The sequence below is a fragment of the Gracilinanus agilis genome, chromosome 2, assembly GCF_016433145.1.
Source record: "Gracilinanus agilis isolate LMUSP501 chromosome 2, AgileGrace, whole genome shotgun sequence".
Taxonomy (NCBI): Eukaryota; Metazoa; Chordata; class Mammalia; order Didelphimorphia; family Didelphidae; genus Gracilinanus; species Gracilinanus agilis.
Window position 1 is genome coordinate 97,346,599 of NC_058131.1, and position 14,678 is coordinate 97,361,276.

At 36.4% G+C, this 14,678-nt stretch overlaps 1 protein-coding gene across 1 annotated transcript in view; it reads left to right on the forward strand.

The window, feature by feature from the left end:
- The window catches only part of PPP1R21 (protein phosphatase 1 regulatory subunit 21), a 104,179-nt gene that overhangs the window by 71,787 nt on the left and 17,714 nt on the right, over positions 1-14,678 (forward strand). Inside the window, exons 18-19 of the mRNA XM_044663301.1 lie at positions 11,903-11,935; positions 14,253-14,369. Coding sequence (XP_044519236.1) covers positions 11,903-11,935; positions 14,253-14,369 — 150 coding nt within the window. The remainder of the gene's footprint in view (positions 1-11,902; positions 11,936-14,252; positions 14,370-14,678) is intronic.

Sequence of the window (14,678 nt, forward strand, 5' to 3'; positions counted from 1 at the left end):
TGGTTGCAGGCCCAGCTCTCTTGCCTTTCTGAATATCGTATTCCAAGCCTTACGGTCTTTTAGCGTGGAGGCTGCCAGATCCTGTGTGATCCTGATTGGTGCTCCTTGATATTTGAATTGTCTCTTTCTGGCTTCTTGTAAGATTTTTTCTTTTGCTTGAAAGCTTTTGAATTTGGCAATAATATTTCTAACCAATTTCTTCTCTGGGTCGAATGTAGTGGGTGTTCTATGAATCCTTTCGATGTCTATATTGCCCTCTTGTTGTAGGACTTCAGGGCAATTTTGCTGAATAATTTCTTTTAGTACGGAGTCCAGGTTTCTATTAATTTCTGGTTTTTCTGGAAGACCAGTTATTCTCAAATTGTCTCTTCTAGACCGGTTTTCTTGGTCTGTCACTCTCTCATTGAGATATTTCATGTTTCCTTCTATTTTTTCAGTCTTTTGACTTTGTTTTATTTGTTCTTGTTGTCTTGAGAGATCATTAGCTTCCAATTGCTCGATTCTAGCCTTTAGGGATTGATTTTTGGCTATAATCTTTCGGTTTTCGGCCATAATCTTCTGGAATTCCTTTTCAATCTGGTCATTTCTGGTGTTCAATTTCAAGATTTTACCTTTTAAACAGTTATTTTCTTGCCAGATCTCTTCCATTTTCCTCAAAATCTCAGTTTTGAACTCTTCCATAGCTTGTGAGGAGTTTTCCTTATTTGAGGAGGGTCCGGAAGCTTGTTTGTTCTCCTCCTCTGTTTGCTCGGTTGTCTGGATTTTCTCTGTGTAAAAGTTGTCGAGTGTTAAAGGCTTCTTTTTCTTGTTGTTATTCTTTCTCTTCTGAGTTTCCTGAGGTGGGGTAGCCATCATTAGCCCAGCAGCTTCTCAGGTTTATCCTTGTGCTCAGTGTTTGTCCGCGGTCTATTGGTTCCTGAGGTCTGAGTTCTGGTTTTTTCCAAGGTCAAGCCCCCTAGTGGACCCCCTTGCTTGATCCTCTGCGGGAGGTTCCTTTACAAGTCTCAGGGCGCTGCTTCCACAGTCGTATACCGGTCTGCACTGGTTCCCCACTCAGGTTTTCAGAGCTTTAGTTCCTGGCTGTGTCTGCCTCCACCCACGCCTCCGCCAGTGCCTGTGCGCTCTGTGCTGGGCGACCACTCTCTGCCCTCGCGTGCGTTCTCTGGCTTATTGGGGTCCTAAATCTTGTTGCTCTCAGGAACAGGCCCTGGAGCTGCCAATGACTCAATGGGTGCCCCAAACTTGCTCTATTTCTTTTTAGCTGGCTTCAGAGCTATAGATTTTGTGTGTGGAGGGGTTGGGTGTGGGGCGGTTGCTCAGCCCGCGATTTAGTGAGGGCCCTTTATAGCCTGGAAATGTCTCGATTCCATGTACTTTCCACGCTGTGCCCTGTTGTGGGGTTCCTCCGTTCGTCTGGACTTGTTTTTATGTCCCCTTGAGGAGTTTTGTGTGTTTCGGTCAGGAGAGGTTAAGAGCTGCTTCTTACTCTGCCGCCATCTTAACCCGGAACCCCCCCCTATTTCTTTTAATCAGATCTATTTTTACTTTGGTTTTGTCAGATATCATGATGGGGACTCTTGCCTTCTTTTTCTAAGTTGATGCCCTATAGATTTTGCTCCATCCTGTTACCTTTACCCTGTCTGTGTCTAGCTGCCTCATGTGTGTTTCCAGTAGACAACATATGGTAGGATTTTGGTTTCTATTGAAGGTAGCAGGATTTGGGCACTTCCAGGGTATAAGGGAATCAAATTACACCTACCAAAGTGCAAGCTGATCATTCCACACACATACCACCTACCAAGCTTGAGTCAGAGTGAAGGCCAGGGAAATCTCTAAATTCTTGGGAGCTGGCTGAGGGCAGCACAATCTTACCCCTGAGGACAGTGCAAAGCATTGGCAACAAGACGTGGGACCCAGAGAGCATGGGAGCAGAGATAGCCCTGAGACTCGAAAAATAGCCTCTGGGCAAAAACTGTTCTGTAGCTCTCTTCACTGAGTTCTACCTGCCCTCCTCACTCAGACTTCTGGCTGAGAAGGGATGATAAAACTAACACTGCAATGGTTACCAACACCCAATAACTACAATCCATAAATAGCAAAAAAAGTAAGATACAACAAAGAAAGCCTCTGACATTGGATAACTTCTATGGAGAAAAGGAGCAGAGCATAGGTGACAGCAAAGAGTGACAAACAAGTAAAAACATCCAAACTTTCCAGAAAGAAAGGAAATTGGTCACAAGCTCTTGAGGAACTCAAATTGGAAAAGAACCAAAATAAGAAAGGTGGAGGAACAATGGGGAAAAAGTGGGAAAAAGAAATGCAATTAATTCAAAAGGAAAATAATACTTTAAAAGACAAAATCTCCCACTTGGAAAAAGAGGCACAGAAATCACAAGAAATAATAAGCAAATTGGATACCAGAATTGACCTGCTAGAAGCCATGAAAAGTAGGTTAGACCAAACCGAAAAGGAAAATCAAAAGATCATAGCGGAAAACCAGTCTTTAAAGACTAGAACTGGGCAAGTAGAAGCTAATGACCTCACAAGATGGCAAGAATTAATAAAGCAAAGTCAAAGAATGAAAAAATAGAAGGAAACATATAATATCACATTGAGAAGATGACAGACCTGGAAAACAGGTCCTCGAGAGACAATCTGAGAATCATAGGTCTACCTGAAAAACCTAGAAAAAAACAGAAGCCTTGACATCATATTACAAGAAATTATTGAAGAAAATTGCCCTAAAATGCTTGAACAAGAACATAAACATGGAAAAAATAGACATGGAAAAAGTCCATAGGTCACCCTATATATTAAATCCTTAAAAGACAAACCCCAGAAATGTAATTGCCAAATTCAAGAGCTTCCAAGCCAAGGAGAAAATATTGCAAGAAGCCTAAAAGAGACAATTCACATATCAAGGAGGCCCAGTGAGGATTACTCAGGATCTGGCAGCTTCCACGCTAAAACACGGCAAGGCTTGGAATATGATATTCAGAAGGGCAAGAGAATTGGGTCTATAACCAAGGATCATCTACCCATCAAAACTGACTACTTTCAGGGGAAAGTACGGCAATTTAACAAAATAGATTTCCAAGCATATGTAAAGAAAAGACCAGAACTAAATGGAAAATTTGATGTCCAAGTACAAAATTCAAGAGAAACATGAAAAGGTAAACAAGGGGGGAAGGGGGAAATTATTAAGGGCCTCAGTAAGGTCAAATTACTTATATTCCTATATGGAGAAATGATATTTGTAACTCTCAAAAACTGTTTTCACTATCATAGTAGTTAGAAGAATTATTCATAGGTAGAGGTTGAGGTACTAAGTGGTTTAAGATGATGTGTAAAAAAAGGGGTGGGGGAATAGAAGATGACACCAAGATAAACTTTGTAATGGTGGGGCACCAGGGATGTTAACTATTATTATTAAAATGTAACTAAATGGTTTGTGGGTTCACACTGGGTTGAAGGAGAGACAGGACCAACCAGGACAGGGAGACCAGGGTTTACTGCCAAGCTATTAACTGACACAGGAGTGGCAGTTGGCCCAACAGTCACTCGGCTCACTTAGGCCAGGGCCTACGGAACCAGCAGGCAAAAAGGTAAAAGTTTATAACAATTTAATTGCGGGAAATAATAATGAAGGATGGGAATAAGGAATTCTATACTTACAACCTAAGGGCAAACCACAGGGGCAAGGGAAGGACTTGAGTATACTATTCTATTGACCAAAGCCAGGCAGGGCCCAAAGGAAGCAGTACTGAAGTCACTGGGAAGGCTCCTTCAAACCTGGTTCCAGCCAGGTTTGGTCAGCTCAGCTAAAGGGCCTGAGGATGGCTTTCAATTGGGGTCTCATGGTGAATCCAAGGATGGTCACAGGATGCCAAGAGCCAAGGTGATCCAAGGTACCCAGGTAGGGAGAGTGAGTTTGAAATGCTGTCCACCAGATCACAAACCACTTTCCCATTTGGTGCTGCTCTGCAGGTCTGTTGTCCACTGCTGAAAGCCTCCACCTCTCAGGATCCCAGGGAATCTTCATGCAGTTTTTCCCTAACTCCAAGATCTCCCAGGGTTAGCAACAGTTATGTTCCCAACTACTATGGAGTCTCTCTCAGAGCACAAGTCCCACTTCCTGCTCCTTCATTCCATCTTGGAATCCTCCAGCCCTCCCTGCTAGGTCCAACACTAATACTAAATTAATTGCTAAATAACCCTCACAACAACTTGAAGAAAGAAGAAAAATAGGACAAATTATATCACATAAAGAGGCACATGGGAGGGGGAGGGGAAGAATATTATTATTATAAGAAGGAAAAGAAGAGAGTGCTAATAGGTAATACTTAAACCTTACTCTCAGTGGAATCAATTCTGAGAGGGAAGAGCATCTAGATCCATTGGACTCTCTAATTATATCTTACTCTACAGGGAAGTTGAGAAGGAAAAAACAAGGTAGGGGGAGTGGGGCGGAGAGTATGAAAAGAGGGGGGAGGGAATTTAATAGATGCTAAAAAAATATAAGAGGGGAATAAGAAGGGAGGGAGTGGGAAGGGAAGTAAAATAAGGGTGGGGATTAGGGGAACTTATTAAAAGTAAAACACTGGTGTAGAAGGAAATCGTGAAAGAAGAAAGGGCAAGACTAGGAAAGGAAATCAAAATGATGGAGTATACACAATCATATGATTTTGATTTTTGTCCTTTTGGGACATTTTGTTATCATCGGTAGTAGGAAGAGTCTTGAAATTCCTTCTACACTGTAGCCATCCTAACCTGGATTCCTGGACTGAATCTTAATTCTTCTTCTATTCTTAAAGCTACTTCCAACTGAACCTCTGATTTGAGAATTCTAAAGGTTCAGTTGGAAGTAGCTTTAAGAATAGAAGAAGGAGTCAGTGACATAAAATAAAAACTTATGAAGCAAATAAAGTGAAAGAGGACATGCTTTGATCTTTAATCAGACTCCAACAATTCCTTCTTTGACTGTGGATAATATTTTGCATCAAACATTCCTTGTGGATATCTTGGGAACTTACTTGTAATAATCTAGTCCATCACAGTTTATCATCATATAATATTTCTTTTACTATATATACACTGTTCTCCTAATTCTGCTCACTTCACTTTACATCAGTTCATATAATTCTTTCCAGGTTTTTATGAACTTATTATACTACAATTTGTTCATCTGTTAACCAAGTGGTGGACAACCTCTCAGTTTCTAATTTTTTGTCACTACAAAAGGAACTGCTAAACTATGTTTTATTTTAATTCAAAGGTATTTTTATTTTCATAATTACATGTAATAATTTTCAACATACATTTCCCAAAATTATGAGATCCAAACCATTTCCCTTTCTCCCTTCCCTCCCATCGCTCAGAGAGGATAAACAATTTGACCTGGGCCATACATATATTGTTATATGAAATACACTTCCATATTGGTCACACTCATACAAAACCAAAATCCCCAAATAAAACCATAAATAAATGATATGAAAGATAGTGTGCTTTGATCTGCATAAGAACTTTTAAAATATTTTTGTACTGGAATCCTTTTCCTTTATTTCTGATCTCTTGGGATATAGACACAGTAGAGGTATTGCTGGGCTAAAGGGTGTGTCTAGTTTTATGGCCCTTTGTAGGTGGTTCCATATTATTTTCAGGGTGGTTGTATCAGTTCATGATTCCACCAGTAGTTTATTAGTGTCCTAATTTTCCCATATCACAAATTTTTTTTGTAGTCAATAGAGTGGTATCTTGCATTTGTTATAATTTTCAATCAGGTGAGAGACTTGCAAAAGCTTGTTTGTTCTCTTTGATGCCTGTGTAAATTATTCTCCTAAATATTTTGTATAGATTAAGAAGATAAGTTTATGGTTTGGAAGTTACTGATATTTTCTTAGTCAACTTTTTTTATAATAATATGGTCTTGGATTTTTTCCACATCTTTGTCATATTTGTATATTCTTTTAGCTACTTTGAGAATCATTCCCTCTACCTTCAAAATATTCACTTCCAGAACAGAATAAAAGCTGGTTCTTGATCTAGTTGCCTTTCTATCTTTGTTTTTTTAAGTGACATTTCTTTCTTCATATATACCCCATCAGGTGTGTGTGCTAGCTGTTGTCATTGAAGGAGGAAAAACTTTGTTAGAATAATTTTTAAAAGGTTTTTTGCATTTTAAAAATCTGTTTGTGGCTTCTATAATTTTGTTCTTTTTCACTGCTTCTTGCTGTCTTATGAGGCAATGCTGTTCATAGACTTCTGGGATCATTCTCTGTTAAGATTTTACAGATGAGTACATATTTGAAACTGGTTTTGCATATTTGACTGCCATATCTCTGTGCTTGGCAAGAGGATCAACAGTTTGTTGGCTGAGACTGTTTTTAGGTATTTGGGGTTTGTTCATTGTGATGACTGATTTGTGTTGGCTAACTAAGCTTCTTCAGGAAATGCTAAAAATATTTGCATTGAGGTCAATTTTTAAAAATCTCTTCTATTTTTGACATAGTTTGTTTAAATAGATTCCTTTGGCATTTCCTTTATTATGTACCAAATTATTTTCTCAATTTAATTCTTCTAATTTGTTTTGATTTTTCAGAGATGCTGTTTGCCTGACTATAAACAGATGACTGGTTCCAGAATTACTCCTAGTTATTAGCAAATTCCTGTCTGTTAAAGTATAATCTCCCCAAAGTTCCTTGTTCTTTCCTCTAACCCTGAAAATCTGTCTCTGTCTCTCTCTTCCTCTCCCTTTCACTTCCCTTTCCTTTCTTCCCTCCCTCCCTTTTCTTCTACTCCTTCTCTCCATCCCCCTCCTATTTCAGCAAAAACCCTTGTGTATAAAATTATGAACATGTGGGCAATACCTATCAGAATGTAGGCTTGCACCCATGTCTTTCTTTTTTTAATTAAATTTAAATTTAAATTTAAATTTTTAGTTCTTCATTCTCCTTCCCATCCATTGAGAGGGCAAGAGATATGATAACCATTATACACATACGGTCATGCAAGACTTTCGCAATAGAGCCATGTTCTGAAAGATAAAAAAAAAGAAAAGGAAAATAAAGAATGGGGGTGAAATAAGTTGCAGTCTACACTCTCATTAAATTCACTATTTCTCTGTCTAGAGGTGGATAGCATTTTATATCATGATCCTTTGGAGCTGTGGTAGATCATTGTAATGAGAATTGCTAAATCTTTCACAGTTTATTTTTCTTACTTTATTGCTGTTACTATATAGATTTTTCTGGTTTTGTACACTTCTCTTTGCATCAGTTCATATCATATTTGTGGGAAGCAGTCAAAGCTCGTGACGATTGGCACAGCCTGCACAAGTTCTGGACCCTGCATGGCAGGTGACAGAAAAATGGTAATTCCACTCAGATTCCCGTATGTGACTCTTTTCTCACTATCATTCCCCTCTATTGGAATTATTGTAATTAATATCTATATTTAGCCTCAGAAACATGTAGAGGAACATCATAGACCATTACTAGAACCCTCAGAAGCCCCCTACAAACTCCTAGGAAAAGCCCCACCTTTATATGTTATAATATAGAAATTCCCCTAGAAGTCACTTCACAACAAATCAGCAAATAGTGAGTTAATGTTAAAGATTTTAAAACTCTAACTTAGATTCCCATACATAGGTGCCTGCAAAAACAAGCCAGAATAGTCCCCAAATTCCCCCCCCCCTGATTTGGTACAGTACATATAAAAGAACAATGAAATGAAATATGGAGAAATTGTCTCCCATGAAAAAGCTTGTACTTTCTCACCACTGTGGCCCAAGAGGTACGCCAAACTTACCAAACACATTGTCTCTAAGAAAAGATGTATGGTGAGAATGGATTTCAATGCCAACTTTATGTATGATCTCAAAGTGTATAAAATAAACACAGCCCAAAAGCTGACCAGAGGAATCTTTATGATGCCTGGCTCTGGTTGAAACCCTGATTACTCTCATTCATCTTAGTCATGTTGCCTTTGCTGTCCTGCCTCAGAGATTTTTCAGGATCTGTGGGGGTCTTTTACCCCTGCAGGCTTTCTGAGGCTTTCTGAAACCATCCCTTTCATTATGTCTTACAGCACAATAGTACTCCATCACATTCATATGTTATAGCTTCTTTAGCCATTTCATGGTGGATGAATATCCCCATAGATTCTAATTCTTTGCTACCACAAAAATAGCTATTATAAATCTTTCTGAAATATGGATCCTTTTCCTTTGTCTTTGATCTTCTTGGGGTGCAAATGTTATAGTAGTGTTGTTACTTAGAGTATGCACAATTTTATAACACTTTGGGCGTAGTTCTATATTGTTCTTTAGAATGGTTGGATTAGTTCACAGCTCTACAAGCAATGCCTTAGTGTACCTATTTTTCCATATCTCCTTTAGTACTTGTCATTTTCTTCATTTGTTACCTTATCAAATGAATGTAAAGTGATACTTAGGAGTTGTTTAAGTTTGTGTTTCTCTAATTATTAGTGATTTAGAACATTTTTTTCCTATAACTTGATAGCTTTGATTTCTTATTCTGAAAACCACTTATTTATATCCTTTGACTACTTACCAGTTGGTAATTGGTTTCTATGTTTGTAAATTTGGCTCAGTTCTCTCTATATTTGAGAAATAGGTCCTTTATCAGGTAAATTTGCTACAAAAATTTCCTCCCCTTTTCTTGTTTTTCTTCTATTTTTGGTTGTGTTGGTTTTGTTAGTGCAATGTGCAAAAACTTTTAAATTTTATTTAATCAAAATTATCTGTTATGTCTCCATCTCTTGTTTAGTTATGAACTTGGTAATACCATGCTTCCCAAATTTGCTTACAGTATCACCCTTTGTCTAAATCATATACGCATTTTGAGCTTAACTTTGTAGATGGTGTGATATGTTGGCCTAGTTTCTACCAGATAATTTTTTAGTTTTTCTAGCAGTTTCTGTCAAATAGCGAGTTCTTGCTTCAGTATCTGGGGTCTTTGTCATTCAGGTCTTCCTAATTTGGAATTATAATCTGTTTATTTTTCACTAGTAAATTGAGTTTGATACCCAGGTAAATTGGTGAGATGAGTTGCTTCTTTTAAGACTAGTATAAAGTATTTTTGAACAATGAGAACACTTAACAATGGTTGATACTCACATTGTGCCTTGTGGTTTGCATAGGACTTTTCATACCTCAGATGAAATAGGTAGATTTCCCAGTGTAAATAGAGCACTGGGCCTAGAATCTATAGATCTGGTTTTAAAATTTTCCTCAGCTATATGACCCTGGGTAAATCACTTAACTTCTAACTGCTTCTCATCTGTAAAATGGAGATAATAGATGCATCTACCTCCTGTGGTCATTATGAGGATAAAATGAAATATAATGTATTTTGCAAATTTTGAGCATGCTATAAGATGCTAACTATTATTGCTTGAGGCTTACAAAAACCTTGTGAAATAGGTAGTATGGGTATTATCCTTGCTTTTACAAAAGAGCTTGAAGAAGAGGTGCAGAAAGGTTAAGAAATCCATGCAAAATCACAGATAATAGATATGTAAGATAGGATTTAAATTCTTTCTAATTTTTATTCTTTCAGTTTTTCCACTCTAACATGCTACCTTTCTAGAATAGGTAGATGTAATGTATCATATACAAAGAGTTTGACATACAACAACCCTGTTAGATAATAATATGTAGTATCCCCATTTTACAAGTGAGCAAACTGTGGCCCCAAACAGCTACTTTGTATTCTTTTTTTTATGCTTCCTAATCTGAAGCTCCATGCTGTTGTTTTATAATTTTTAACCTTTCTTACTTATATACTGGAGTAAACTATTCAGTATTGAAAATGAATGCATGTGAATTTTGTTGTTGTTGTTCTGGTATAGCAAATTTGTGTCCAGGTTAAAAACAAAGTGAATTTAACATGAATGCAACATATTTTAATCTTACCAGAAGGTAGGGCTCTATAATGTTGAGCTCATAGAGTCTGTACAGATGAAGAGATACTGGAAAAGATGGGGGAGGTGAGGAGGAATTCTGTTACCCTATCTCATTGTAGTTTAAAGAAGTCTTTTAAGTTGGTGCTCTTAAAATTTCAAGGATTTAAAAAAATGCAGCATAATTTTTTACCAGTTTTGGTAGTAAAAGATAGCAATTGATGCAGAAAATTGACACTTCTAAATCCTTATTTTACTCAATTATTATGAAATTAGAATTGTAAAGTACAGCTTTAAAAAATATAATCATCTACATCATGACTAATTTCAATTTATATAATGCCACTCCTTTGAAAAGAGCTATGATATAGGTAGTATTTCTCAAATTAGAACAGCCAAATGGAAGATGAGAAAGGGAAGGAAATACTGACAGGAGTTGGAAGAGAGATATTTTGTTTAAGCTTGCCCATGCCATCCTTATTTAAATGTGCATATTAAATATATTATCAAATTAATTGGTGTGTTCCTGTAAAACTTTTAACTGAGAGAAAATAATTAAAGTTATTGTTTCAGTGGGTGGAAAATTATACTTCCCCAAATACTTGTAAAAGGCACTGTTGTCAGTTTTGTGATCATAACATTTATTAGCGCAAAGAATAAACTTACTCATATTAGACTTAGAAGTCTACTGTTTGTTAGTCAAGAATGGATAATTTAAAAGAATCAGTAAGTTATTTATTAGCTCTTATTAGATTAATATGGAATCCATTGAAAAAATTTTTTTAAACCCTTAACTTCTATGTATTGACTCCTAGGTGGAAGAGTGGTAAGAATGGGCAATGGGGGTCAAGTGACTTTCCCAGGGTCACACAGCTGGGAAGTGTCTGAGGCCGGATTTGAACCTAGGACCTCCCGTCTCTAGGCCTGACTCTCAATCCACTGAGCTACCCAGCTGCCTCCATCCATTGAAATTTAATTTATAGAATTTTCTTTAAGTTGATGTACTCAAAATCCATACTTCTGGGGGGCAGCTGGGTAGCTCAGTGGATTGAGAGTCAGGCCTAGAGACGGGAGGTCCTAGGTTCAAATCCGGCCTCAGACACTTCCCAGCTGTGTGACCCTGGGCAAGTCACTTGACCCCCATTGCCTACCCTTACCAATCTTCCACCTATAAGTCAATGCACAGAAGTTAAGGGTTTAAAAAAAAAAAAATCCATTCTTCTGTTGTGAAGAGGATTTTTAATTCATTCATGTTGCTATCTTCTTTTGAAATCATAGTCCTTTTCTGACACCAAGTTAAGAAATATTAATATATTTAGAACTACATTTTAATTTTTGCTAATGTATATTTGACAGAAATTTAATGTATATTATATTGGTATCAAATGAAAAACTCTGAAACAATTTTGGCCTTTCTTCTTCTGACCTTTATTTGGACCTCTTGTCAAAGGCTTTCTTTGTTCCTGATGTTTTTGGTTCAGAGTTCTTTATTATGATGATTACCAGAGAACTACAAACATTTCTACTCTGCTTTTTTCTTTAGACACCTCAGGCATATAAAAGTAGGAAGTGAAAGCCAAATAGCTGAACTTTACCTTTTTTCTTAGAAATCTAGTAATCTGTGTTAACTTAGTTTTTCTTTAAAAATCCTAAAGCATTTTGATAGTCTAGACTGTACAGTTAAAAGTCATTGCTTATTCCCTAGTGATTATGTGGTGACAATAATTATCTATGTATATAATTGTGACATTCCCCCCTATCCCTACCCTTACCCCTCCCCACTGGTAGTACTGAAAAGGAATCCAAGGAAAATCTGATTCTGGTCTTAAAGCCTAACAGTAAACTCCCAACCCAGGTTGAAATTGAATATGGAAGAGAAGTTGAAAATATCCCAACCATACAAAATATTGTGCAGTGAATCTTTAGAGAAAAAATTATAGCATATTCTAAATGATTTTTTTCTCTTGTGTTCTAGGTTGGAATGTTGGTGGTGACATCAGACAGTGAGGTACTGTGTGGTTGACAACTCTTACATATTTCTCAGCTAATACCTGGCAGCACACTGGTGTAAATCAATTCTTTGAAATTCTCAGTCTTTGCCTTATTTCATTTTACTGACGTTTCTTATAAATGGGAAACCAATTTTCTTTTTTTTTTTTTTCCATTAATGATTCATAAGTTTTTCCCTCCCAGTGCAATTTTAACTGGTTGGCTCTGTTAGAAATTACGTTGTTAAATAATTTGAATTATCAATTTAGTAAGATACAAACCAAACTCTGATAAACTCACAGGCTTTGAGTATGTGAGACAAGCAGCTACATTCATTAGTCATCTTGTTCATATCTTCTTTCTAGTGCATATTATTTGAAATTCACAATGAAAAATCAGTAAAGTCTTTCATGACATTTGTGAGCAATATGCTTAATGTCTCTTTCCAAGATTATATAAGGAGTTTAAACCAAGGTGCACTGTTCAAATCTTCACATTTGAATATTTAATTTTAATGTTTCCTTGGAAATTACTATTTAAAATGTGGATTTAATTAATTTTACTTCTAGTCTTGCTCTCAAATGTATAACAAACTGATTATGTATTTCATGTTGGCAGTCTTTAATGCTGTTCCAGGGCTATTAAAGATAAACTTTGATTAGCTTCTTACTTTCCAAGAAAACCAAAAAGTTTTTCTCTATCATCATTATATTAAATAATGATGTGGACCATGAAATTCTTGAATATTGAATGGAGAAATATTCTATTCGCTATGAAAGGTTCTGAACAATATATCTTTTCTGACATTTTGAGAAAACCTATATTAGGTTTCTCCTTTGAAAATCCAATAGAATGAATTATGAAATGCGAGGGTTCTATGAATAATAGGACCACATAATTTTACAGCTGAAAGAAACCCTAGTGATTATCTAGTCATTCACCTTAGTTTATAGATGAGGAAATTGAGGCCAAGAGGGGTTATGCCAATTGAGAGCATTTTCAAATTTGAGGTAGAAAATGTTTCCCTCCCCACTTTCTGTGTATTCCATCTAGTAAAAAACACTATTCCGCTACCTTAAATGCTGTCTTTTGTTTTTCCCTTTTGCTTTCTGTAACGTAGGAAAGCTTTCCAGGGACTTGAAACAGGCTTCTCATGCTCCCATTAAAAACTTTCTCAGAAGGTACCTGATATTGCATCTGAGCAACTGAACAGTGCAATCCTTGCTATATTTCTTAGTTTAGATAATCTCAGGCTACATATAAGGAAAAAGCTTCTAACAATTGGAATTGGCCAGTAATTTCATTGACTTCCTTAAAAGATAGTGAGTTTTCTGTCACTAATATTATTTAAACAGAAGGAAATATCAGGTATATTGAAGAAGGATTTATTTTTCAGGTATGAATTTGATTTAAATGGCTTGGAGTCTAAAGTTCTGTGATTTTTTTTTTTTTGTGCCTTATTCTCTAAAAGAAGGTTTGTCCATCTCACTCTTCTCTTATTTCCACTTGTAAGTATAGAATTCTAGTAACTTTGCTTTTCACAGAGAAAAGCCCTTTCTACAGCCTGAGCTTGTATAATAACTCTTTCCACACAAAATCCCTCCTGAGTTGTTGTACAAGGGTTATTAGTTTGCATCTTGTAAAATTTGGACTCATATGCACAGTGCTATGTGTTCAGTGAACATGCAATAAATATTTGATGATGGCAAAGTAAATTAATCCTGATATTTGTGCTTTGGGCATGATTTGTCTTTTCTTTGTTCAAGGTTATCTCTGATATGTTTAGCTTTTTTTTCAGCATTTATGAACCATGGCTAGACTTTATGCTAATTTTTGTGTTAATGAATACCTTATAATAAAAATTGCCAAATGTGTCTTGTTAGATGAACAAATTTTGGAATTTGAGTTACTATTTAATTGTGCTGTAGCATACTAAATTTCTTCAAATTGAAAACAATATTGCTTATAAAGATTAAATAGGGCAATCTACATTCCCCTTTGGTAAGCTTCTTAGGAACAGGTAAAAGCCTATTTGAATATTGGATTTCTTGTTCCTTTGCCCTTGATTACAATTCCATTTCAAGACACTTAGCAAGATGCTGGACACTGGATAGTTTGAGCTTGTTTGGCCTGTCCATTCATTCCTGGTTGGATTGCTGAAATTTGTCCAAAGGGGAGGAAAACTTTGCTGCATAGTGTTAAATCCAGTTGCAAATTGAGAGGATAACATTTGCTCTTTTCACTCAACATAGAAAGTCTTTTATCTTTTGTCATTGCCATGCAATTATCTCCTTCATTAATACTGAGTCATCTCAGGAGTATTTCTTTTTCCTCAGGTTCCAGATGTTGAATCCCGTGAAGATTTAATCAAAAATCATTATATGGCAAGGATAGTGGAGCTTACTTCCCAACTTCAATTGGCTGATAGCAAATCAGTGCATTTTCATGCTGAGGTGAGTTGGCAAGTGATTCGATCTTTTTTTAGTTTCTTCCTAAATTCTTTAGAATTTTGCTATAATGCACATAATCTAATGCAAACAGATAATGCCATTGACCAGGACAGTAAAGTCAAAGTTGTACTTTGGTACATGTACATGGTTCATACTGGCTATTTTGTGCACCAAACAAATAATTATATGCTTCAGTTTAGGGACCATCCTTGTTTTTTAGTTTAGGGACTGAGGTATTTCTAGCCTTTTTCATGATCATTTTGAAACTTAGGTTTGAATAACAAGCATTACAAAGCCTATATGGATAGATGA